The following is a 26,586-nucleotide window of genomic DNA, read 5'->3' as shown; positions in this document are numbered from 1 at the left end:
CTGAACCAAATCTAACGCATTGCTTGCTTGCTCGCTTTACCATTCCAGGGTGCAAAAGGTGCTTCATCTCCCTGCCAACAAAACTTAAGATTAGATTTGAATTTGCGTTGTTGTACGTGAGAGCGCCCCGAGATCGAAAACCTGGTGGTACGATCGTGAGAGCAAGACGTGACGGTCTGACGTACCTGCCACCTATCATGTGAGCGCGCATTAAAACGGGAAAGCCCGTCGTTCGACAGGATCTGGAATCCTTCATTGTGCATCCGTGTTTCCGGTGACAAGCAGGATGCAAGGAAACACCAAAACAGATAATAATTACATTACACATGAACCATCGCAAGTACAATAATAGACAACTGAACAATTTGTAGAAAGCCATTTCTGTGCAAAAAGGCATAAAAAGTGGGCAAGCGGAGTTTTGACAAAAGGAGGCTAAGCAAGGGCAAAAGTGCAACGTATTCTTTGCACAAAATTTCTTCCATCTGGAAATTGATTGAATGTGGATAGGGTGGAAACATCTTAGCCCATGCAAGCCCTACTCAGCATTACAATCAATCAGTGTGTGTAAGCGGTCGTAGTGTTTTAGTGTAAAGTGAACTGATTCTTACAGTTGTGCGAATGCGGACGTACGTTGGACGAGATCCTCGCATTTTAGAACTCTCATAACTGATCAGTTCGCTTGTCGTGTGTGGGTGTGTGTGTGTGTGTGTGTGTATCCAGTGTATTTGAGCAATATTAGGCGGTGAAACCTATGGTTTATTTACTGAGTGGTGGATGCATGCGTTAGGAAAGAAGCAGAAACTCAGCTTTAACGAAAAATTCGTGTTTCAAGCCATCGGTTAATAATGCGTGCGTTAGTGGATAAGCGTAGAAAGTGAACCATTCCTAGAATGGTTGGCAAAAGTGTGCGGCATTGCGGTACGTGAAACAAAACAAAACAAACAGAAACATTGTAGCGCTAAACTGAATCAATCTTTCTGCTCCACCGACAAAGAGAACAAGACTGTCCTCTCTCTAGCATAAGCGCTCATATGTTAGCATGTTCTCGTGAGGTGATTTATGGTTGCAAGTCAAACAAAAGTATAACGTCCTAGACATATCCATCTCCCGACTGCTGAAGGTGGAGTTTGAGAGCAGTTTTGCGGGGGGTACGACATCGATTCTCCCAGTGTATGTTTGCGGAAAGCTGCGTGCTTTTTTAAAAACATTCCCAACTCGTAACAGTATTTCACGCAAACGGGATATTAATAAGCACAAAGGAGGAAGGCTTGTACACTGGCACAGTTTACGGGTTTAGATCGACTACCGCCGAGGTGCACAAACTGCAGTCGAGTGCAAGAGTGGAGAGAGAGAGGATTGCAAGCAGTTGCTCGGAAAGGATAACTATTCGAGCAACACCTGGACCAAGTGGGGCAGCACCATCATTCGAGGAAGTCTGAAGTGATAGCTTTTTATGTTCGAACACATTAGTCAAAAGTAGAGGAAAGCATCGCTCGGTGCTGTTAAAACAACGAGCATACTAAATAATCTCACAGTTTCCGTCAGCTGATCAGCAGCGCAGAGGCAAAACATTCGGCATTGGAGTTAATTTATCGATACAAGGTGACAAGATTTTAGCGTGATTGCCGAAGCTAACGAATACGCCATACGTACGTTCCCTGCCTGAAAGACGAAGAGAGAACAACGCTGGCCGTTCATAGCTCACATTACGCCGTTACTTTCGTGAGATGTGATTTTCTTGATTACCTGACTAACCGTTAACGTGTTAGCAATAATTTTAAAAGTATTTGTACGAAAAGCGAAGGAGTGACGTTAAGGGCAGAGCCATCGTCTTCTTTTCGTAATCCAATCAAACGAAACTATCAACAAAGGGCCATACACCAGCAAGAAATTGGTTCTTCATTTGGACAATTTGACGAACAATTTATACTAAGCACAAAGTCGAAACACGAGACGCTGCACGAGACGAAAATAATGTTCGATACTGACCAAACGATAGAACGTAAGCAAACTCTGGAATCATCATTTGTCACACAGCATGAGAGCGTGCGAGTGAACCATTCTTCTTACCATCACAACATGTCAACAAAGCAACAGCAGCAGCATCAGCAGCGACACAGTCTTTACACACCATTTGACGAATTGCTGCGTTTAACAGAGCGAATGAGAATGCTCGAGTCTCAAGGAAGCAGCCGGATTGGGTCCGGTCGGCTCTGCGGTGGTGGAGAGAGCTCCCTGAACGGAGGTGCCTGGGGCTCGCCGCCGGGTGCAGGGTCTAACGCCGTCGGGGGCGGTGTTTCTGGTTGGAGTGCGACAGCGGTCGGTAGCTCGCAGCAGGCCGCCCAGCAACAGTCGTGGAACAGTGGACAGGCGGGTATGCCACCACCTGTTGGTCCGCCGGGCAGTGGTCCGAGACAGGAGCTGCTGGGAAAGTCGGGCGTTGGCAACAGTGGCCCACCAATGGTTGTCGGCAGCAATGCAGGAAGCGGACAGAGCGGTACGGGTGGCTGGAATCAAGTGGTAAATCCCAACAAGCAGTCCACGTCGCAAGCTATGGGCCAGCAGCAGCAACAGCAGCAGCAACAGCAACAGCAACAAGGTGCAAATCAGCAGAACCCTGGACCAAACTCTAATCAATCGCAGTCCAGCAGCGGAAATCAGGCCGCCGGAGGTAACCAAGGTGGAGCTGCTGGCGGAAGTGGCGTAGGAGGTGCTGCAGCTGCTATGGCTGCAGGTAATGGAGGCGCGGGTGGTGCCGCGGTTAGCGGTATGGCGGCAACACCATCCGCCAAGCTGGAACATCTGAACTCGATGCGCGAGGCGCTGTTTGCGCAAGATGGCTGGGGCTGTCAGCACGTCAACCAGGACACGCAGTGGGATGTGCCGATTTCACCCGAACCGAGTACCAAACCCGATCCCTCCCTGAAGGCTACGGTCAACAATGGGACGGAGCTGTGGGAGACCAACTTGCGCAACGGTGGCCAGCCGCCGGTACAGGCGCCGTCACAGAAGACACCTTGGGGCCCGCAAAGCCACCACGGTGGCACTTGGGGCGTGGATGATGAGAGCAGCGGTGAGGCAAGCAACGTATGGACCGGTGCGCCCGGGGGTCCTGGAGGGGCCAGTATGGTGGCCGGTGCACTGGCCGGATCCGCTGGAGGTCCGCCGCCAGTGGGCGGTAATCCTGGCGCGTTAGTTGCCGGACAGGTGGGACCAGTGGGCAGCGGTAGCGGTGGAATGTGGCAGGCGGGCGGAGGTGGTCTGCCCGGGGCCGGTGGTGGAATTGCTCCCCCCAAGAAGGACAATGATTGGGGCAGTGGAACGGGTGGTATTGGAGCGAGCGCAGGTGGCGGAAACGGCGGTTGGGGAGAGCCTCGAGGAAATGTCGGAGGTGGAGGTGCGGTTGGTGGAGCTGGTGCTCCGAATACGGGCGTTCCGCCTCACCTGGCATCGCAGCTTGAAGGATTACCAAACGTTGACATTCGAAGCATGCGTCCGCCAGGGGCTGGCGGGATCGATCAAAGCCGCGAATTCCGTGGCGATCCGCGTGGTATCTCTGGTCGGCTGAGCGGATCTACGACGGGCATGCTGGACCATTATCCGATGGGCAAGATGCCTCCACCGGGCGCCATGTCCTCGGGCGCATCAGCAATCGGTGCTGGCGGTAACAACCAGTGGCCCCTTAGTGGTGGAGGTGGTGGTGGTGGTGGCGGAGTCGGTGGAGCAGCCAATGGAGGCCCAGTGGGCGGGGGTGTTCCATCTAGTATGCCTCCCACGAAGTCGGTGTCCGGTGGATGGGACGATAACTCTCCGCCGGCTGTACGCCGCAACCCCAATATTGACGATGGCACTGCATTGTGGGCCTCTGGCGGACCTGGCAGTAGTGGTGGTGGTGGTGTTGGTACCGGCCGAGCCACAGGCAATGTATCCGATGGCCAAATGGTCGGTAGAAATGGTCGCAACGGTCCGTTGGGAGGAATGAGCTCCGGTCCGATTGGTGGCGGCCCTTCAGGGGGCCCGGGTGGCCTGGGAGGTGGTCCACGAATGGTCGGCTCCGGACCGGCCGGCAATGCGATGAAAGCGGACAGCAGCAACATGTGGATGACGGGACATGGAGCGGGAGTGGGAGGCTCACGAAACGGTTCCTGGGATGATCCCACCATCGGTGGCACTGGAGGCAACAACTGGGACGATAAGCCAACCGGTGGATCAAGCGGCCCGCTCGGCGGTGGTGCCTCGTGGATGGATGGACCGGGTACGGCAGCACCTGGTGCTGGCCTTCCTGGCGCTGGCAATCAATCGTGGAACGCAAACAAAAAGCCACTTGGTGGTGGCGGCGGCGGTGGTGGAGCCGTGTGGCCCGATTCATCGTCCGGCGCCGATCTGATCGGCAATGACTGGGGCGTAGGGGGAGGCAAGATGACGAACAAACCCCCACACGGACCGCTCGAGATCATCCGCAGCAGCAAGCAGTACCGCATTCTGTGCGAGATGGGCTACAAGAAGGAAGATGTGGAGTATGCACTGCGGGCCGCTAACATGGCGCTGGAGGAAGCGGTCGATTTGCTGCAGCGCAATGGCTCGCTGCCAAATGTAACCGGTATGGGCAATGCTGCCGGTGCAGGAGACTGGAGAAGAGACGATGCACACGCTCAGCTGGGCGGCGGTGGCACTGGTGGCAGCAACGTTGGAGGGGGTAGTGGAGTCTTTGAACCACCGTTCGGTAATCGTTACTTGGGAAGCGGTGGTGGCGGCGCAGGAGGAGGAGCTGGCAATGTTGGCGGTGGCAGTGGACATTCCTTACATTTCCAGCAGGTAAGTTTTACTGTTGCAGCTTACTGTTTGGCCTAAAATGTGGGTAATGTGTGTGGTTTGTGTTTCCTTGCTGCAGGGTAATCAGAATGGTATGCCCGGCAGCGGTGCTGGAGGCATGGGAGGAGCTGGAGGAAATCCAAACCTGTCTGGTTTGCATGGTCTGTCGTCCAAGTCGCTTGGCAGCTATTTGAATCAGGCTCCTCCACCGATGACTGGCATCGGCGGACAGGGCGGCTCCATGGCTCCGTTCAATCAAGGCGGAGGAGCGGGTGGTAATCCGGTCGGCGGCGGTGGTGGTGGTGCCGGTGGACAGAACGCAGTCCAGCCCAATACGCAACTGCGCTCGCTCGTACAGCAGATTCAGATGGCCGTGCAGACTGGGTACCTGAACCCGCAGATCCTGAATCAGCCGCTGGCTCCACAAACTTTCCTGTTGTTGAATCAGCTGTTGAGCAGCATTAAGGTAACTTAGAGAAGAGTCGTATATTACAGGGTGGTTCATAACTGGTTCTTCTTGATTACAGCAACTGCAAGTAACCCAGGGCAACCTGCAGCGTGGAGGCGCCGGCACGAACAACCAGATAGCCATGATTTCCAAGATCAAGCAGCAGATAGCTAGTCTGCAGAATCAAATCGCCACCCAGCAGACGCTGTACGTAAAGCAGCAGCAGCAGCAGCAGCAACAGCAGCAACAGCCGCATCCGCACCAACAACAGCACCAGCAACATCAGCATCAGCAGCAACAGCAACAGCAGCAGCATCAGCAGCATCAACATCAGCAGTCCCATCATCAGCATTCGTCCGTCGGCAATCCATCGTCCCATCTTGGCGGAGGGCATCTCGGTGGAAACTTCCATCGCAACGATCCCAACGATCTGAGCGCACTGCAGAACAGTCTGTCAGAAATGACGCTCGGCAAAGAGCACAACGGTCCATACCTTTCTGGCCCACCGGGCAGCGGTGGCGGCGCCAGCGGAATGGGTGGTGGAGCCGGGCCCACTAGCCAGCAGTCGCGACTGAACCAATGGAAGCTCCCGTCAATGATGGACAAGGACAACAGTCATGATTTAACTGATTTTTCGCGTGCACCAGGATCGACAGCGAAATCGGTTGGCCTCGGTGGCAATAGCGGCGTGCTCGGTGGAATACAAACCGATGGGTAAGTAAGGATGGGCCGCTTTGTTTTGCTTCATATGTAATTCTTTCTAATGTTTGCCTGCAGCACATGGTCATCGGGTCGCGCCGGTATGACAGACGGTTGGCCAGATAATGCATCCACCGATATTGCTGGTAAGGATTGGCCATCCACTCAGGACTCGTTCTCTGACTTGGTCCCGGAATTTGAACCAGGAAAACCGTGGAAGGTAAGAAGGGGGAGGGTAGTGATGCCGTAAGAACGTTATATTTTTACTCACTCACTATTATTGTCTTTTCCCAGGGCACTCAAATGAAAATAGAAGAAGATCCGACTATCACTCCGGGTAGCATTGCCCGCAGCCCGATAGCAGCGATTTCCGTTGGGTCCGCAAAGGATTCGGAACTGTTTGCGACTAGCAGCAAACCATCGCCGACGGACTCGATTAGTCTTTCCTCGTCGACCTGGAGCTTCAACGCGAGCAGCAGCAATTATTCATCCGCGACCGGGTCTGGCGGTATGGGTAAGCTCGGCGGACCGTCGAAGAACACCTGGTCCGATAGTGGTGTCACTGGAGCAGCAGCTGACGTGTGGGGAGCCGGCCTTGGTACTGGTTCCGGAGGGCCAACTGGCAACAGTGCATCGAAAACACCGCGTGGACCTCCGCCCGGGCTGTCATCGGGAAAAGTGTCTGGCAGTGGCGGTGTAGGTGGGGGCCCGGGCAGCAACGGATGGATGCCAAGAAGCAGCCATGGCCAGGGAGGAAATTGGTCGGCAGGTGGTGGTGGTGCATCCGGCTCCTGGTACTCGACCTGGTTGCTGCTGAAGAACCTTACCGCTCAGGTAGTTCAAGCCAGAGTGGGGATTACAGAAGGAGAGATTAAAAACGTTTGCTATTTGTTTCCAGATTGATGGTTCAACGCTGCGAACACTTTGCATGCAGCATGGCCCGCTGCAAAACTTCCATCTGTATCTAAACCATGGCATTGCGCTGTGCAAATACTTGACCCGCGAGGAAGCAAACAAAGCCCAGCTAGCTTTGAACAACTGTGTACTGGGCAACACAACCATCTGTGCCGAATCGCCCACAGACAGCGAGGTACAGACGATCTTGCAACATTTGGGCTTGCCGGGACAGAATGGAGGTGGTAGCGCTAGTGGCGGAGGCCAAAACGCGAGTGCTGGATCTGGCGGCATTGGAAACTCGAGCATGGCTCAGTCGTGGCGCTCTAACGGACCTATCACAGGACGTGTCACTGGTATGTGATACTTGAAATGTAAAAGGAATATGCTGTCCTTTAAAAAGTCACACTATTCACAGATACCTGGGGCTCTTCATGGGCATCTTCCGGCGGTGGCAGCAACCTGTGGACCCCGTTGGATGGTCCAACCGAGCGAGGAACTCCATCGAATTTGAACTCATTCCTGCCGGAGAATTTACTCGTTGGCGAGCTTAACTAAACTGTGACCAGCAACAACACCAGCAATACGTGGAACGCCATTGAAACGTGACATGCGTTCGGCATCAGACACCCAGTCACTGTCGTCCAATCGGCGGGTCGATGGTGGTGTCGGTGGTAAGTTTTTAATGTGCAAAGTTTTATGCGGTACAATCTCCAGACGGAACGTGAGCACGGACGGGTGCCACATCGCCGATGGATGATCCTATGATGGTGTGCGAGGGAGTTAGTTTTAACTTTATAACGTAAAGCATTGTGATGCGCTTCAAGGCGCCACTCATATAACGGGGTGTTGTACTCAAAACAATCCACGAAGAAATAGTGTACGTGTGTATGTGTGCGTGCAGCAGGGGAGCATTGGTACGGTTATGAAACATACCGATGCACCATAATCAAACGCTTAGACCAATCGTGTTATTCCCCTTACAGACGAAATATGGTACAAATGGTTTTGTTGAATAATTTTTAATTTGTCATGCCGCTTTTTATGTAATATATCAATAAGCAATGCTTGGCAGTAAGCGAAATGATCAATCGTGCAGCAGCAGTAAGCGGATCTGCACATCTGCCGAATACAAATGAATGCAAATATGAACAGAAAGGAAAAGGAAACCTATCACAAAGTGCGCTCTGTAGAGCATTTGACTATATATATATATATATTCGATATCGATAAATATTTTAGAATTCCGAATCATCACAATCTGTGTTGGTATAGGTGCAGTACAACTGCAACAGTAATATTATTGAAGTGAAAAAGAAAAAACAAAAAAAAAACAAACAAAAAAACGGTTATTTGGTCGTTTTGTGTGCGAAACAACCTACCTAAGTAGCAATGATTATATACCGTGCGTTTCAGGTAACCATATAATGCATATGATATGATGTATACTTTAAGGCAACATACGAACCTGTTAGTTTACACCGAAGAAATAGATGTACTTGTAGGATTGAGGAGACTATTTGCGAATCTTCATAAATTTCCACATATAGCAAAGAAACAGGAACGCACTGCGTTCGATATATTATCAGTGTTTGCTATTATTGTGAAAGAGTATCGTATTGTTTCGTATTTTTGAAAATTATTTATTTTGTTACTGTTTTTAATTCGATTGATTTGAATTGATGAATTTCTGAGCATTGCGATGAATGTTGCATTCACTACTGTGAGGTGAATTGATATACGAAAACGCTTATGTTTGTAGTGGAAGAAGAAAACCCCCAACAACTAGCATCGGATCTAGTGCATTTACTTCTACTACTACTACTACTTCTATTGCTACAACTACTAATACTACAACTACTACTACTATTACTATTAGCAAGGATAGACAAACAGGGAACAAAACTAAAATCACTGTGAGAAAGATTACTACATTGGTAGCACCTGCCTCAGCCAGTTGTTTGAAGGCAGACACACTTGCCTAAGGTGTAGTGCAAAACAATGTTTGCTAATGACACAATCAAAAGTTGAAACAAACAATACACCGGAGATACACGAGTGATCTCAACCGTTTAGGGAGGGCTTCCGTGCGTAATAAGTGATCGATTGTATTACCGTGTGACTGATCGAACAGTTAATGCGCAAACGCCAACGATTAATTACGCAAACACGTGGCCAATAGCCAACAAGTCTATCAGATTTCCATGATTGTATTCTAAATTTTCATTCTGACGAATGTAAAAGCCATTATTGAGACGTCCACTTTGTTTGTGCATTTCGTTCCTGTATGACTCTAAGAGACAGACTGAACGATGGCAGAGATGGCATCGTAACAGCTGTAGAGAGTAAGGTGAGCGCAAGGGATGTGGATCATTCGCCAGAACAGGTGCTATCTTCTACTGATAGTATATCAGAAGTAGTCCGAGTGTACTTTAATGTCGGGAAGGTTGTGATTTTCTAACCCAGGTGTACGAACAGTGAAGGTAGTGACAATGAATAATTATACACACACACACAAAGTTAGGTTTATTTTCCGAACCCCTCTTTTCGTACCTTTACCGGGCACTGAACGTTTGAATGTGAGAAGCGCTTTTGTGTCACAGTAGATCTAATACATTTAAGTTGACGAAAAACGAGTGATGTCACACAAATCTATATCCTATTACGTCTAATACTGGTGTCTCCTATCGCTATCCTTTTTAAGTTTCAAAGATAATAATCGATGCTTTGTGCATTATTGAACTACGATATCATGCTATGTTATTAAATTATCGTCTGTAGTATGGGGTTCATATGCTCGTGAATTTAGTTGTTTGATATTTTTAAAACGTTATCGTTATGGATACTTCCTCCTACAACATTCCTGCGATAATGGGTACCAATATGATTTAAATGCTGTTGTGTTAGAGATTCATATTTTGCGCAATGAAGTAAAAATTAGCTTATTCCCACTTTATATGTGATTAAGTTATTGCAAAACGCACACATTTACTTTGTTATTTTCATAGGGAACATACTTTCATCAAACGCACATTGAATTTCTTATGTTCCAGAAGGTCGTCGCCACTGTTGCTACTAATCATCGACATTAAATGATAAATGTAATGCTTTATAGCGATCTACCAACCTACCAACAGATATCTACTATAACTCCAATGCCGACACGAAATGGAGTATCTATTGCACGCACAGCGAGAGATTATTGGCAAGCACAAACGCACAATTATTGAGTCGTCGATACGAACGTGAACCGAACCGTTCATCAGCTTCAACTCTTTTTTGTGCGTAATTCATTAAAAGCAATATTTCATATTAAGGAAACAGCATGAAATCGCACAGCAAAGAAACTCATCAGTCTAGTGAAAAACAAGTGATTATTGATGTTTTTATTTTCATTTTACACAACACCAAACTCCGTGTGTATGTGTTTGTATGAGTGCGATTAAAAAAACAACGGCTTGTTAGTGTCTATTCCAAATGCGTGAGTAGGAAAATGTATGTGTGTGTGTGTTGTGTGTGCAACAGATTTAGAAAAAAGCAGAAAAACATATTGGCCAAACATGTGATAACGAAATTAATGATTGGTTGTAAACCAAACATTCGAACAGCCTTCAGCACAGAATGGTGAACAAAAAGGAAAAAAAATGTTTTGAACAATAACTGAAATAACACGAAACGCTGGTTTGAATGTGGAAGAAACAATCGCATCAGTCAGCTCGAACATTTTCTCAACGTGGATCGGCTAGTGCATGAAGAACAAAATTAGCATTATTATTGTATGTGTCTTTCGTCGTTACCTGTATGATGAGCACACACACACGCACATAAGCAAGAAAATATAACATTCTTTCATTGTGTATAGAGGTAGCAGTATATTCGAATTCTGAGATTGCCGTACGTAAACCTGCCAAAGCCCATAGCCTCAGAAAGTTGAAAAATATGTTTTGCATTTCCGACATTGCAACGGTGCCGGAAAATGGCCATTGCCGAGCGCCGATTTAACTGATGGCTGTCTTTACTAGCGTAATTGGTGGTAATGTTTGTAGCTGTGTGTTTGTGCAACATTGGTGTGGAAGCATTATTAGAAAGCTTGTTATCATGTTTCCTGACTACCGTTTGTTAACGAAAAGCTATTACATGGAAACACCAATGCTACATATATGTGAATGTCTGTGCGATATACGAATAATGTGTACAAATGAGTTAGCAATGGATTGTGAAAATGAAACAACAAAATATGACAACAAATGATCCCCCCCTCCCCCCTTCCTCTCCACAGTGATTGGTGAGGGGAGACAAGAATAACCACTTAAAAAGGCGCACAACATAATTGCTGTAATGTACGTGAAGTGAAACCACCATCAAATACTTGCAACAAACGAGTGTTTGATAAACTGGATTTAGTATTAAGCTATTGGTGCAAACTTATAGTAAAACGATATCAAAATATGTGTGACTGTTTGTGGAGGTGTGAAGAACGCGGGAGTATGGAGAAATTTTATCTAGATATTATAAGAAATGAAAACATGAAAGCATCACAATGAGTAAGAATGAAAAAAAGGGAAACTATATTTTAGTACCTAAGTATGGAACTATATGAGCCCAAGAGATACAGACAGATTCTATTTATATAAAATCATTATCAATGATCACAGCACTAGCAGCAATGCGTTGACCGTGCAATTTGCGCCAGAATACACCGATACAAGGAAATGACATGAATTTAATCCATGCTTCTTGATCGTGCTGAGTAAGAAGAAATTTTTAAAATTTATCACATTCGTAAGCGCCTCGAAACACAGTAGGTGAGCGTGTCGAACGGTGCATCGGAGGAAGTAATTATAATCCCTGCAGCGTGTAATTGATGAATTAAATGATGAAAATGTACTGTACCACAACTATGAAATACTCAAATGATTAAAACAATCACGTAAAGAGGAAAGATAGAAGTAATGAAGATAAATGATCGAAATTCGATAAAATTCAACGACACGGCAAGGGTGTACGCATAACTGCAAGCAAGCAGAAGGAGAAGTTAAATAGCAACTGTGCGTACATGATGATAGCGTAGCAGTGTGCGATTTGATTGGCAATGAAGCATGGATTGGCACAGAATTATGACAATATATTTAAAGCTGCAGAATTCAGATAAAAATCAGTTATTAATGTTGATGAATTCATGAATTTGGCTATGATTCGTTGTGTAGGGTAAATTGTAGTGTGATTGAGGGGTTTTGAGGTTCCGCTCTAGTATCATGGAATTTCATCAGACTAAAGCAAAGATAGCAGACGTATCAGCCTCAGCTTTATGCATGTGTTATACCGTTAAATTCCGATTTGCTAGAGCCCAGGCGCTTCAAATGACCCGCATCTCATTTTTAATAGTAAATGAGTATCTGATTATCAGCGTTGGCATATTTATTACATGATCTGCAATAACGATTTATTCGTAAAACGCTACCTGATCACATCAGAGGAATATTGAGGACTTGCGTACTCAACGGCAAACATATTGTTGTTAGTTGATTACAGTTTCTGAACAATTTGTAAAATGTAAAAGGTTGCGTTTCAAACTGTGCAACAAAATAATGCAACCGTTTACGCTAGTCACAAGCCACACTCAAAAACAACATTCGAAAACAATTAATCACAAAATAGCTAATTGTACGAAATAGACAAAGCCAAGCTTTTGATATGAAAGTTAAGTAATCATCACCATGAAAAATAAAATCAGATGGAACTTTGACAAAATACACCATAACACGAAAGCATAAATTGCAGCAATACCACCTCTTGTAATAGATTATAGCAGGTGTGAAAGTGAAGATAACAAAAAATGGATAAAAAAACGAATCGTTTTGTGTTTCTGGCTCTGTCCAAACATAATTCCAAAACATACCTGCAAGAACGCAGACAAAACAGAACTATAATAAGTGTACTTTTATCATCATCTTTCTCTGTGTGAAGTGTTTGTTTGTTCTAATCATCTCGTCAAACTCTACTACTACTAGTACTACCAACCCTAATGTGTTTTAAACCTTTCATGGTGAGTGTTTTGCCAAGAGAGGTATACCAGAAAATGCGTTTAAACGTTGTGCTTTCAGGGGTTGATGGAACATTTCACTTGATAAAAAGACTACACACGGTAAAACGTCACAAAACGAACATAATATTGAAAGTAATCAATGCAAAGGTGCTCTTTCTAACGTAATAAATAATAGGATAAAATGAATATTATAACTAAAAAAATAGACACACTCACAATTGTGACCGTCGTCGACTTTCGATATTGAAGAGTAAGGGCGGTGCTGTCAAGGTGGATTTATAAATAAAAGTCCTGAGATCAAGCAAAAGCATCATCATCCAGCACATGAAAACTCAAAAGTCAAACCAAACACTGCTGATTAAAGGATAGCAGCATCAGGAGAGAAAATATTAGTAAGCTAAGGTGTACACCACGATGCCACATAATAGATGGAGTATGATAATTATTTGATAACCAGTACATTCTAACCGCCGACGTGTGTAGTGTGTGCTCGACTAATGTAACATAATTGCAGAAACCATGAATGTATTTTAATGCGATATTGTGTGAGACGCCGATGCACGGAATCTGCCGAATTGTAGTAATGTAAGAACGTATTTGCGCAATTACATGTATAAGACATTGCATTATCATATAATATATTCAACTATTCAACCCACTATCATGAGGAGTAAAACAAGTAAACTAAACAAACATAGTTAAACAAAAAATGTGACATGCCATAAACTCCAAAAACAAAACAAAGAAAAAAAAACGAAGAAAAAAAGTAGTGGAAGTTAAATGTTCAGATATAGTTCATCCCTTAAAATGCAATGTTCTAGAGATTTTATTCCAAATCGACTATAAAATGCAGCTAGCTGGCATAATGAAGGCCTAAGAATGTATGAGAAAACAGTAAACTCTGTGGATGGAGATGAAATGACCAAAATTACACAAAAAGAAATGTATTTCGCCAAACGCAATTAGATAACCTTGTCAAGTAAATATTAGGTGTATAATGAGGTGCGTTTTAGAAGGCTCAATGAATGCAAAAGTAGCGAGGAGCGAGGAGATAATAACAAAACTCCGATACATAACATACCTTCCATTGCGGAGTGCGGATGCGATGAATCTTAAAAGCTGCTGCTACACTACAGGAGGCTCATAAAAAAAAGTGTAGCGAATGTTGAACAAGTAACAGAAGAGTAGTATTTGCTAAAAACCCTACCAAACCGTTGGTGTGTTTTCGGTATCCTGCATTCTGCAGACGGAATGGCTGTGCTCTGGCGTGTTGGATGTAACTAAGATATTGAATGATCCATACCACGCGCACATGTTTCCTTTCCTTTGTGAATTTAGGTTGATATAGAACCGATTCTCCTTTACAGCAATACTGCTGCTATTAGTTCCTTATGATTGTTTCGATCTACTGTTTGAAGTTTGAGTTTGAAAAGAAGATGAAAAAACAGAATCACTTATTCCCCATAGTATTTAAGGAATCGGCACGTGAGGAATGCATGAAAATAAAGCATAAAATGCCATATTTTGCATAATCAACAAATAAGAGACCGTTAGGTAATCATTACTACTCATCGATAACTGTATAACTCAACGCTCTACGTGTCTATGTGTGCTTTCACCCTTCCATTGAATGTGTAGCTTCAGAATATCGAAGTATCTTCCAAGCTAAAATATGTTAGCCAACCAGCGTACGACTTCTCTCCACTCGATGTAAAACTTAAAAAAAGGTCAGCTATTAATGGCCAGGTGTTTGTTCGCAACTAGTTCTTTCCGAATGATTCTCTTGCGTCTGTGAAAATTATAACGCCTTCTTAACGTACTTATATATACTAAAAATCACGGTCAAGCGATAATCAAAAGCCCGCGAGCAGTTAGACCGTAGGATGTGTATTTCGTGATAGGTGTGGACCCAATTTTCATTTCTTGTAGGAATGTAACGCTTTTGGCTATTCGCTTTAACGCGTAACATTTGAGGAAACGTTCATTTTTTTTACGAAGTAGATCTCTTGTGCGGGAAATGTGTTTATACTTTTTATAAAATAGTTTTTGCTTTTTTTAGGAGTTTTATACCCACTCTCAATACAAATCGTTTATATTATTTCTGTGCAATACAAACATGACCGCTTTTAAGGTTAAATTTAAACCCAGCAGAAAGGAAACGGCATTGTTGCAAACGTGATTTAATGACAGTTTATAACTTTACATTTTACGGGTTAATTATGTGATGATCGTAAACGATCTACCACACACACTGCACACTTAGAGATGTTAATATCGAGTGATTCCGATTCAGTTTATTTATGTATAAACTTTTAGCAACTTTTAAAAAGCATGATAGTGGTTGATAGTGGTAGCTGTCTTCCAGCGAAAGGGGCGAGCATAGAAAGAAGATAGGTGCAGTTTGCTATTTTCGACCATTTAATTTACACTATTTTGGTTCTGTACAAGCTTCGTAGCATTTGAGTGGGTCATGTAACAGCCCGGTGACTGAGCGGACTGCCCAGAGTTTAGTAGGGAATTGTTATGAAAACCAATTAATTTGAACCTTAGTATCACCTAACTCTACCTGGAACACGGGCCGCTAGGGTTTACTTATTGCAGAGCCGTGTGTTTGAAGAAGACAGACAGTGCCTTAAAAACTGCCACCCGGACGAAAAACATTGCCAAGGTTGGACAATTCACGTCCATGTAAGGATGCTGATGCATTGCTCGTGCATTGCACAGAGCAAACCAAGAAGTTGTACCACAAGATAGGAAAATCAAATCCTTTTACGTTCGTTCGGCGCGAGGCAGAGGAGGCTTACCAATTGGAGCAAATTCTACGAGAGCTTACAGTGTTAACCAAAACCTGTAGAGTGATAGGGGAAATAGGAGAACCTTTTGAGTAGATGTGAAATGTTTGCATTTAATGTTTTAGGAGAAATTTCCAGCGAAACAAGAACTATAAGGAAACTAGATTAAAGTTTAAGTAAAAGCGACAGTGATCCACGAATGATCAAGCGTATGTGTCTTCTGTCGTGATCGTTATTCTAGTATCTAGTCTAGTATCAGACAAATGGTAGATGAAACAAAAACGTAGCACGTAACATTTGCTCTTATGGAAAAGCCAATCCCATTTAATGTAACAAACTTCATAACGTGTGTGCAATATTCTATAAATCGTACTGCAATTCTATGCCACCAATATCTTTAACTCCAAAAATTACCTGCATTTGATATCTCAGTGCTTATTCTTTTTTTTCTAAATTCGCTAAGCGAATGTGTTTGTTTTTAACAAGTTTTGTTACACAATTACACCATGTGTGGGCGTGGGTGGTAGGGAAAGTTTTAACCTGGAAACAAGAAAACAATGATCAAAAGGACGGCAGGATAGGCCAACAACACACCAGTGGTTTAGTCGGATAAGGCAACTATCTCTTCATTGTGATGTATGTTCCTTATCCTTGTAGCGAAGCAGCAGAGCAGTAAGCAGTCAGAAATGAAGCAAAACTCTTCTCCTTGAGCGTGCTCCGATAGAGCCAGAAATTCAACAGTGAAGCCAAAGAATTCTCCTTATCGAATGAAACGGAAACTTTAGCAAGGTGCCGAAGCATCCGATCGTATCCTGCGGGCGATGATCATCAGCAAATCTACGTCAGACACATATCATCGTCAAGCAAATCAATCAATAGCGCGAATGTTTCGGTTCGCTTTACGCGGACTCTAGTACTAGGTCCAACGGTTTTGGTTGTGCAAACGAAACGAATGGACGAATATCACGATCGCAAAGTCTCTTCGCTGGTTAGCAATGAAGCGTGCCAAGAACAATGGTCAGTACAGGGTACAACGCCACGCGAGGAAGAAGCACTGGCAGTATGCAGCAGTGAAGTTGATGTTCCTCTCCAATGTGTCGAATCTTGTGCGTCCTGCACTATTTTAATTCAGTTGCAACTCGATCGACACATCGGACGGCGGCGCGATAGAGAGAGCGTATACGACGAATGCAACAAGGCTATTCTCTAAAGTACAAAACCAACTTCTTTGGTAGCTTTTCGTTAAAGATTTGCACGGAAGATATCAGTACCGAGGATAAAGAAACGAACTAGCACCATATGATTGATGCATTCCATGCTCATGAATCAGTGAGAAACAAACAGATATCGAAATGCCAACGGAAGCTGAGCCCGGTTTCGTACCAAGCATCCATGCTTTACATCCCCGCTCTCATGTGCCACCAGTCAGTCTACATGACATAACCAGAAGAGATGTTGTGCTGATTGTTGACATAATTCATCATTAGCATTGGTACAAGTGTTAGTCGGACATCTGGTGTATGATGTGCCGTGTTTCACGCAACCCCAAACGCTGCATTAACGTATCGAAAGCAACACATTGAAGTACCTGTGTGAGTGACGAAAGCTGGAAATGAGTTGCAGGCCTTGCCCTAAAAGAAGAATTGCAAGTTGATGTAAGAAGATGTGATGAAAGCTTCTTATTGTTGAAATCGAACATGGCCTGTTGCTATCGAGTTCAATATTCCGTTAAGGCTTATATCCTGACTCTGACTTATCAAAACCTAGAGTATTACCGGTACTACCAAAATTAAACACAAAGCTCACCTCCCTGCAGAGGAAAACAAAGAAGCAGTAGAGAGTGACGAAACAAGGTGCTAAGAGAAAAAAGAGTAGAGCAAGGGAAAGGAACAGTGACATACAATACAAGAAACTGAACACAAATAATGCAATTGGATAAAGCAAGAAAGCCTATAAACCGTAGTAATTATGTTTTAACACTGAGTGTAAGGAGCACAGCTGCTGGGGACAAACCGCAGCATCAAGTGTGTCGCAGTGTGTCGCAGTTGAGAAAGTTTCTAAGTAGGAAACAATTATTTACCTTGACGGAAAGGAGAAAATCAACATAAGTATTTTTCTTTCACGCAGAACATCACTAACTAGCTCCTAAGGTAAATCAATACGTACCAAAAGAACTATCAAGCATGCGAATTGCGAATGAAGGATTTATTCAAAGCAAGCAGCATACTCTGGTGCAAGAAAGAAAATTCGAAAAAATCTTAAATAAGCAAAATTAAAAAATGAGGCTACATACAGATATGGACGAGGTTATAATAACTTAATAATAATCATAAGGCAGCGGTGTGAATGGCAGTGGTATAGGGCCAAAGCGCAAAACACAGGGTTCAAATGAGACAAGCAAACACAAACTGCAATCTAAAAGCGGATCAATTATATACTGCGGAAAACACGGCTCTGATGAACAAACAAACACAGACCCACATATAAGCATGAATCATAAATTCACAAACCTCCCCTAATTACCTAATACATTGTATATTAAATGAAACAGCATTAAACAAAAAAAAAACTTAAACCCTTAAAACCCAACAACCAACCAATGCGGAACAACAACCAAACCAATGAGAGGAGAGACTTTCTCGGGATTTGGCTGTGCACAAAAAAAAAAAGTAAAATAGGACCGCAACACAAATGCAAAGAATGAAAAAAAAACACATTTGCGCAGAGTCATTTGACCATCACGGCGGTTAACGATGGTGCTTAAACAACACAAATTAGAAGCAACACACTATGACCAAGCGCACGTGTAAAGCAGATAAAGCGCCACAATGAATGCAGTTATTGCACCTACTACTAAGCTTAGTACACCCAATGTGTGTTGGAGTTAGTTACGTTACGATGGTACAACACACATACAGACTTCCACACAGACTGGAACCACAAAACACAAAACAATGGATATAAACATAATGAAAGCGGGCAATGAAACTTGTGCAACAAAACGACGAATACCACCTACAATAAAAAACACAAAAATATATGGAAAATAAGCAAGCTCGATAATCTTATCGATGCAAGAATCAGTATTTTCTATAAAAAAATGTTTAAGAAAACAAAACAGAAGGAGAAAAAAAATATGTTAAATTGTAATTGTTTTAAACTAATGCCTCATAACAACAAAAAGTACGTGAGAAACAAAACACTCGAGTGTAACAAGTGTGTGTGCGTATGCTTTGGATCTGTGTAATAAGACAAGGAAACGGACAAGGATAATTAAAAAAAAAGAGATAACAATTCATGTTAGACGATTGAGCAGTAGAATTTTGAAAGAAAGAATGAATTTGAGTTCTTAAGGTGTGCGTTGCTCAATCGGAAGAAGCCTTAATGTCACCAAAACACACGGTTGAATGGAAGACGATATTAAATGGAAAGCACATGCCGACGATATGAGAAGGGTTGCGTCAAGATTAAGTAGCTTTAGGATTATCTCTCTGTTGTATGTTTTATTGCAATTATACTGATTTTGTAAGGCTGTCTAAGTTTAGAGTTGTTTTGTTGGTAGGGAAATAAACATCAAGCAGCAGGAGGTAGATAAATGAATTGGTTTTGTGAAATGTGAGACATTCAAAGGAAAGTGCAATTATTTTACATTCCGCGTACATCACAACAGTGTGAACTATTTTACGTCTTGAAATGGGAATTAAATATAATTTTTTAGTTTTCCTACAAATTGGACTAAAACAAACACTGCTAGTAGAGGACGCTGGTTGAGTTTTTACGGAATAGAAAAAAAAAAACATCTTCGTTCAGTGACCAAGCCGTATACTATTGCGTCTGATAAGTGATATGAGACTGATTTGTGGATCGTGCGGAGAAGAAGAATTAATCCGTTGCAAGTGACAGCATGAACGAGAGAAAAACTTAATAAAACCAACCAACCCCAGCAGTGGTATGAGTATAATATTAGAAAAACAAACAAACTAAATATCTGATTGAAAAGCCATCCATAAAGAGTAGATTTTGATCGTTGAATGTTCCAACGATCGTGCGATTGCGAATAAGAAAACAATAATCGAAGAACAGAGCAGGAGTAGTAGAGAATCCTTCTCGTGCGCGAGAAATTAAATCAATAATTTTATGTGGTGAAACAAAGTGTGAAGAACAAAATGATAGATGAATCGATATCAACCGTAGCAAACCGCAGTAGCGTGTAGTGTGTGGATGTGTGTGTTTGTGTGCTTAATCGTACAACAGTTGATGTGAGAGAATAAGCTTACCGTGAAGCTTCCAACTAAAGAGTGGAAAGGGAAGAAGACACAAAAAGAGTAGCAAATTAAGTCCTTGATAAGGAAGATAGTAAATAGTAAACACAACACTACATTGGTAGAGGAGACAGCTGGCAGCTGGCAGCTGTGTTCTTGTGACATTTTGTTTATATAAGAATTACAATTAGGAGAAATATCTTACACTAAGCGGGACACAGTAGTTTGTAGGAATGGAACCAAACGTGTACTGACAAACAGGGAGCGCACGCGTAGGGAGCGGGCTTGGAAGATTATTAGTTTTTGATTTGCCTTCAACCAATAACGAGCCGACGACATCCCCAGGAAGCCTTAGCGATCTGGGTTGGACCGCTCACCTGGAGAGAAACAGCACTAAAATAAAGAAAACTACTAAATAACTAGATAAATGACATGTGTGTTTGATGCTAAACTTTAACCTGGACGACGGCGTATGGTCACGTACCCGAGCCGGTATCGCTAACTTAAAATCACCAAATAAGGCCACAAACAGGGCTTAATTAGTATTGATGAATGGTGCATTCTGGCGCGTTAATGTTACAAATCCTGGAGAAAAGATAAATGGATTCGCTAGAATATAAATATGTGAAAATGTTCCTTGTTTTTATAGCGTTTTGAACTACCACACAATACCAAACATCTAAACACTAAATGAATACCGGAAGAGGGAATAACTTAAATAATTCAAAATAGATGAACTCAAATATATAACAACAATGAGAAACAAAATGTCGAGTAAAACACAATACAATACGAAATTCTAAAGATTAGCAGAGTAAATCAATGTCAGTTGAGTTGCGGACGTGCGTTAAGTGTGCTAGTTTTCGTTAAACAGAATGGTCGATGTGTTCGAGCTTTAAACTATCCATGGAAATTAGGAGGAAAAAAAAACCCAGCATCATACGGTTTGAACAGTAGCAGAGCATCCCTCCCTCTTGTATTGTGAAATGTTTGGCAAAAACGACGAAGTTAATTTCGTACAAATGCTTATCTTTTAAATGACCAACGTGTTTAGATCGAAATGTCGGAGAGCTCGAGCAGCTTTGGTAGCTGCTGCAAAATGTGTGCCAAAAGTGAAATCAAAATTCTACCGATTGGTCGCCAGGTTTTACTAGGACTCCAAGATCTCCCCGCAGCAAAACGATAACGGGGCTAACGCTAACGGCTAATGAACCGTAAATGGTTGATGTCCTATCCAACAGGGCCACCAAAATCCTACACTTTCCAGCCCCCTCTTTATCCTAGTCGCTACTCTAAAATCAATCACATCCGATAATCAAACTCATACATACCTCTCCAGCGATGCTTCGAAAAGCAAATAAAGACTACGCAAAAGCAATAGCCAGCAACTCCGCAGTGGAGCGGCTTATAATATGGAACCACCTACTACTGCGCTTTACCAGTGGGAAGCTGTAAGCTAGTCAAAATTTGTAAAATTAGTATAAAACACAGTTACTAAGCAGCTGCTTTTTGTGAAGAAGGTTAATGGTTTTGTTACAAATTATCCTCCCAATGTCAGAGCGTTAATATATTCCATGTGATTTTTGGTTTGTTCAACATGATAATTTGGATTTGTGAGGAAACACCATCCCGCCCCAAACAAGCATTTTACCATATGATAACAGTTCGTTAAGCGGGATACTATATTATTGACACTCCTTAAGCTTTTCAGAAAAGCATCAAAACGTACACAAAAACGGCATACGAGAAGAAAAAATGGTAATGAGGGCGATTCAGTGTTTCAGCTTCAGCTTTAATAATACAAAGACTTGATCTTACCCTTAAATCCTCTTACCTTTTACATAACTCTTTATCTGTCCTGTGTGTTTATATGTGTAGTAAAGAGAAGGCAAACAACAAAAAAAGATTTAAAAAGTACTACAAAAAAAAAGAAAAACAGAAAACGGCACAAAAACATGATGAAACAGCTACACATGAATGTTTCTCGGTGTGTGTTCTATTATTTAGAGATTCAGCGTAATTATGTGAACCAAGCCGACCCACGCACAGGGACGCACAGGAGCGGAGAAGAAGATTTGCCTAGTAGTGGTAGCAGTAATATGTATGTGAACAATTTTTAGGTGTCGTAGTTGATAGTTTTTCTTCTCTTTGTTCGAAAATACAAGCAAGCAGGCAAACAAACAAAAAAACAAACCAACAAACAAATAAACAAACAAACAAATAAACAAACAGTTTACAAACATTGCGCCCACCACCTTTCCTCAAAACTGTTGGATCAATCAAATCGATGTCGTCGTCGTACTTTTATAATATTGAATGCATAAGATCTTAGTACACGGTAGTGTAACGTGTTACAGAAAAAAACAACAATACAAAACAAGCCAATCTACTATGTAAGCATGTGAAGCAACGCGTGTAGCACAAACAGTAACAGCGGAGATATAGGATGCAAGAGGAAAGAAAGAAAGAAAAAAACGTTTTACAAACCAAACAAATCGATGGAAAAGTATATATACTGATACCTATAAGTGTATTTCAGCCTTCCTCTTGTTGGAACAAATTCCTAGATAAAATACATCAATAAGGCAGACAAACGACGCAAGTGATAAATAATTGTGAATCATATTAAATATATATATATATATACTATATATACATACAAACAACAAGTCTATCTATAAATGTGTGAACTAATCTAAACCATAGTGTGTAAAGAACCTGGAAGGAGAATCAAACTCCCCTTCCTGGTTCAAATCTTTCACTCTTCGTGGCATCGATGTCAGTTTTTTCGCAATATCTTCTCACATAGCAAAATGAGCAAAAAACGGAAACGAAACTTACTAAGAACAAAACCAAACCATTATCTTTCGAATCTATTTTTGTATTCCTTACTAAATGTAATATCATCATTATACAAACACAACATCCTAAATATATATATATATATACATATACAATTGATTTTTTCAATACATGAAACAAATAAGCTAGCATGAAACAACTTGAATACAAACAGGAGGATAACAGGATCCAACCAACGCGTTAACGCGGACCAGCAACGAACACGACACCGGGGGTGCGGTGTGTCCCTCCAGTATCGGAGCAGTCCGGATGTGGCCTCCAGCCGCCCAAACACTTTCTCTCTGTATGTCATCTCGTATCACAAAGAACTATAAAACATCCGATATTTATGTATGTGTTCTCCACGTACTGAGTCAAGTTTGGTAGCTTCTCAATTCTGCGCAAAAAAGGCAGGAGCGAATGTATCACAGTCGAATTTGTAAGTCAATGGACGCAATAAACAGAACAATACTCTGTAAATGAATTTCGCGACGAAAAAAAAACCAAACGTAGCAACAATACAACTTTGCAACCAATAAACATGTTTGAAAGGGAGGGTGGAGTTTGGTGCAGAGATTTTTAACAAACTTGAGAGAAAAACAATCAACAAAAAGAACAACCACACAACACAACTATAAAAATGGTTTATAATCAAGAAATCGGAAGCACACTGAAGGAGATAACATCCTACTTGAGTGAAGCGAATCCATTACGAATCAAACAAAAAGCAAACAAAATGAATGTGACACCGAAACATGCAAAGATTGAAGTTAAACAAACAGAAACCTTATCTTGCGAGAGAAACAAAATATGTATGGATGTATTGTGCATGTAAACATCCACAGCAAATCTTTCAAAAAGCGATAAATGTGACCAATCAAAATGAGATAAGTTAAGTAAAAACTACTTTAGCAAGTGGTGGTAATATATTATACAACCAATATTGAATACGCGGTAATCAATGGTAATAAGAGCGGTGGTGGAGCTAGAAACACACGAGCCAGAAAGGAAACGACAAAGATGAATAAACATGATAACTTAAGCCACCCACAATACACACTAACAGAAGAAGAGACAAACAAACACATTACAAGATTCGTAAGAAGAGGAAGTTAAGCTAGATAATAAGGGCACTGGCGCTGAATAGATTGAACAATACAAATAAATATACATATATTTTTTCTTATTTTACAACAAAATAATGGTCGATGGTGGTGTGTATGGTGTGAACGGTGCCGGCAGCAGAAACCCTAAATAAACACTTAAATAATATATACGACTAGAAAGAAGAGAGCAGCAGGAGCGTCGAAGCGACTGACTGATGTGAATGCAAAAGATAAACTTTAATCCGAACAGTAGGGATTGCAGAGAACATAAAAAAAATGAAACTATAAAACAAACAAAATATTGTAAGAAAATATGTTTGCAACAGCAATAGAAAGATACCGGTAGGCGAGAAAGCAAGACGAAGCAGGACACAAACACGCAAAACAAAACCCACAAAAACTCTGAGTAATATGAAAAAACGCTTTAATGTATTGAGTCGATAAGTGGGCAGAACGGAAAGGGGGAGGAGGGCAGACTGTGGACGAATGCAAATGCGGTTTATTATCTTATTTCCATATTCTTGCCATTCAAACCAGACGGGGAACTGTATTACTGAGGCATAACGCATGAGTGATACTCATTTACAAGGGAAAACATTACATTTAAATACCGTAACTAAGTATATAAACTATATATAAAAAAAACAAAGGCTGGTTGGACGTGCGGAAGCAGTGGAGAAGCAGCAGTGTGTGGTATGAGAGAATCTGTGTTCATTACGAAAGATCGCAGCATTACCAAACGTTGGATCTGGAAAGATTGTATGTGATTGCGATTGTGAATGGGGGATTTGTGCAAGAGTAGCGGCAATGGAATGCAATGGATTGATAAACACAACGTGATTAGTTAACCAAAATCCAAGCATTCGATGCACGCGTAGTATGAATACGCGTACGATACGGATATTACGAGCAATGAATAGCACAGGGAAGGACGTGTGGAGAAAGATGTGGAAGAGAGATAGATCGAGCGAGGCATAAAAGTAATAAATAAATAGTGAAATAGTCATGTGATGTGTATTTGATATAGAGAGAGTTACAAAATGAAAGTAAGACATAACTATAAACAAATGATTTAACATAACAGTAACCAATTCACATTTACAAAACGATAAATTCCGCGTTAGTAATCGATGGCAAACAAAGCAAACTGTAGAACTGTACTCGGAAGAAGCAAAGGTGCAACAAAGTCAAACAAGAATAAACAAACACACACACACACACACACACACTCACACGCACGTAATGCAATATGACACAAAAACAACACAAACCACAATTGGTAGAACCTTCGCCACCGATCCATTTTTCACTATCCTTGAAACAAAAACGGGGGTTCTGTGTTGAGAATGAAATGTTGAAAGACAAAACCAAGCGCGCATACGCACTAAAGAGTGTAACAAAACATAGCATAAAAAAGCTCGCGTGACTGTGCTCTCTAGGGAGAAGAAGAAGCCGGGCAACAAAACATTTAAATGACTAAATAATAAGTTGCGCACGGAGATTGGGGAGGAAAAAAAGCCCCCTACAAACCACAACAAATGAAACTAGTGAATAGTTGTGAGCAAAAAACAAGCAAAAATATCAATGTAACCGTAATTGTACTCGTTGATTGACAAATAAAGCATATTAAACCAAGTTGTGTGCAGCAGTTGGTGTTTTAATTAAAAGCTGCACAACAAGTGAGAAAATCAAGTTTTTTATGTGTACTTTGCTGATGGATTTAAATTTACTGTGTTTAAACAGTAGAAGGAAATGCATGATAAAATCATCAAATAAATACCACTCGCGCGCCTTCGCATGACCATCTCTAGTTTCTGCTGTAACGCATAACGCATAGTAACGCATCAACTGTCAGCCCGCCGTGCAATTGAAGCACGTGTTATTTTGTTCAATTTTGGCATAAATTTAACGCACCTTTGTAGAACATTTTGTTGTATTTAAAGGTCAATTGATATGAATGATTTTGTTTCATATAATAATACAATTTACCGTTACATAATGCGCAATATTTTGACGGACAGCACGCTGTTATCTACACTTTGTAGCGTTGAAATTTTTGACAAACATCAACACCCGACCAGCCATCGTCGAATTGAATGCATTTCTTTGTCTTCAGGCAGCCCTCGGGACGGAAATGCATTTGCGCCCCACCCCCGGTTCGTCGCTTATCTCCTGCCGACGAATTATTTGCACTGCCGTCGAGGCATGTAGGATTGAATGTTTGCGTTTCTCCCAATTTAATTTCCCGCACCCCACATACACACACAGACACACATGTCATGCCCACCCCCCACCCCCCCGTACCTCTGTTTCATCCGACAGACAAACAGAGAAAAAATGGGTCATTTCGCAACAACACATTTGACGCAATTGGACACCACCACCATCATCATCCTGCGCTCTGCGTGAGGTAGGTCGCGACAGAAACCTGGGCGGGGTTGCATGTAACTTGAACATTGGCTAACAACGGCGCACACAGACAAAAAAAAGTGATAAATAAATCGTAACCTCCACCGACTGTCTGGTGCGTTAGAACAAAGAACTGCTGCTGCTGCTGCTGCTGCTGCTGCTTCTGCTCCGACCTAGATTGATAGAGACCGCAAAAATAAGCAAAAGTAAGAGAAAGATTGTAAAAATAACAGTAACAAGATAGACGGGGGTTTTCTTGCTGCTTCTTTTCTACCGA

At 42.4% G+C, this 26,586-nt stretch overlaps 2 protein-coding genes across 5 annotated transcripts in view; one reads left to right on the top strand and one right to left on the bottom strand.

Annotated features, from left to right (window-relative positions):
* The window catches only part of LOC121597059 (protein Gawky-like), a 35,481-nt gene extending 9,946 nt beyond the window's left edge, over positions 1-25,535 (top strand). For all 3 annotated transcript variants that reach the window (XM_041922540.1, XM_041922541.1, XM_041922542.1), the window contains 7 exons: positions 49-4,815; positions 4,892-5,278; positions 5,340-5,974; positions 6,038-6,179; positions 6,254-6,793; positions 6,858-7,209; positions 7,272-25,535. In XM_041922540.1, coding sequence (XP_041778474.1) covers positions 1,975-4,815; positions 4,892-5,278; positions 5,340-5,974; positions 6,038-6,179; positions 6,254-6,793; positions 6,858-7,209; positions 7,272-7,411 — 5,037 coding nt within the window. In that variant the 5' untranslated portion in view covers positions 49-1,974 and the 3' untranslated portion in view covers positions 7,412-25,535. The remainder of the gene's footprint in view (positions 1-48; positions 4,816-4,891; positions 5,279-5,339; positions 5,975-6,037; positions 6,180-6,253; positions 6,794-6,857; positions 7,210-7,271) is intronic.
* LOC121597058 (protein Gawky-like) overlaps positions 1-26,586 on the bottom strand; it is a 49,365-nt gene that overhangs the window by 19,354 nt on the left and 3,425 nt on the right. The gene's annotated exons all lie outside the window — the stretch shown is intronic.

The sequence above is a fragment of the Anopheles merus genome, chromosome 3R, assembly GCF_017562075.2.
Source record: "Anopheles merus strain MAF chromosome 3R, AmerM5.1, whole genome shotgun sequence".
Taxonomy (NCBI): domain Eukaryota; kingdom Metazoa; phylum Arthropoda; class Insecta; order Diptera; family Culicidae; genus Anopheles; species Anopheles merus.
This window is presented reverse-complemented; position numbering and strand designations above follow the sequence as displayed.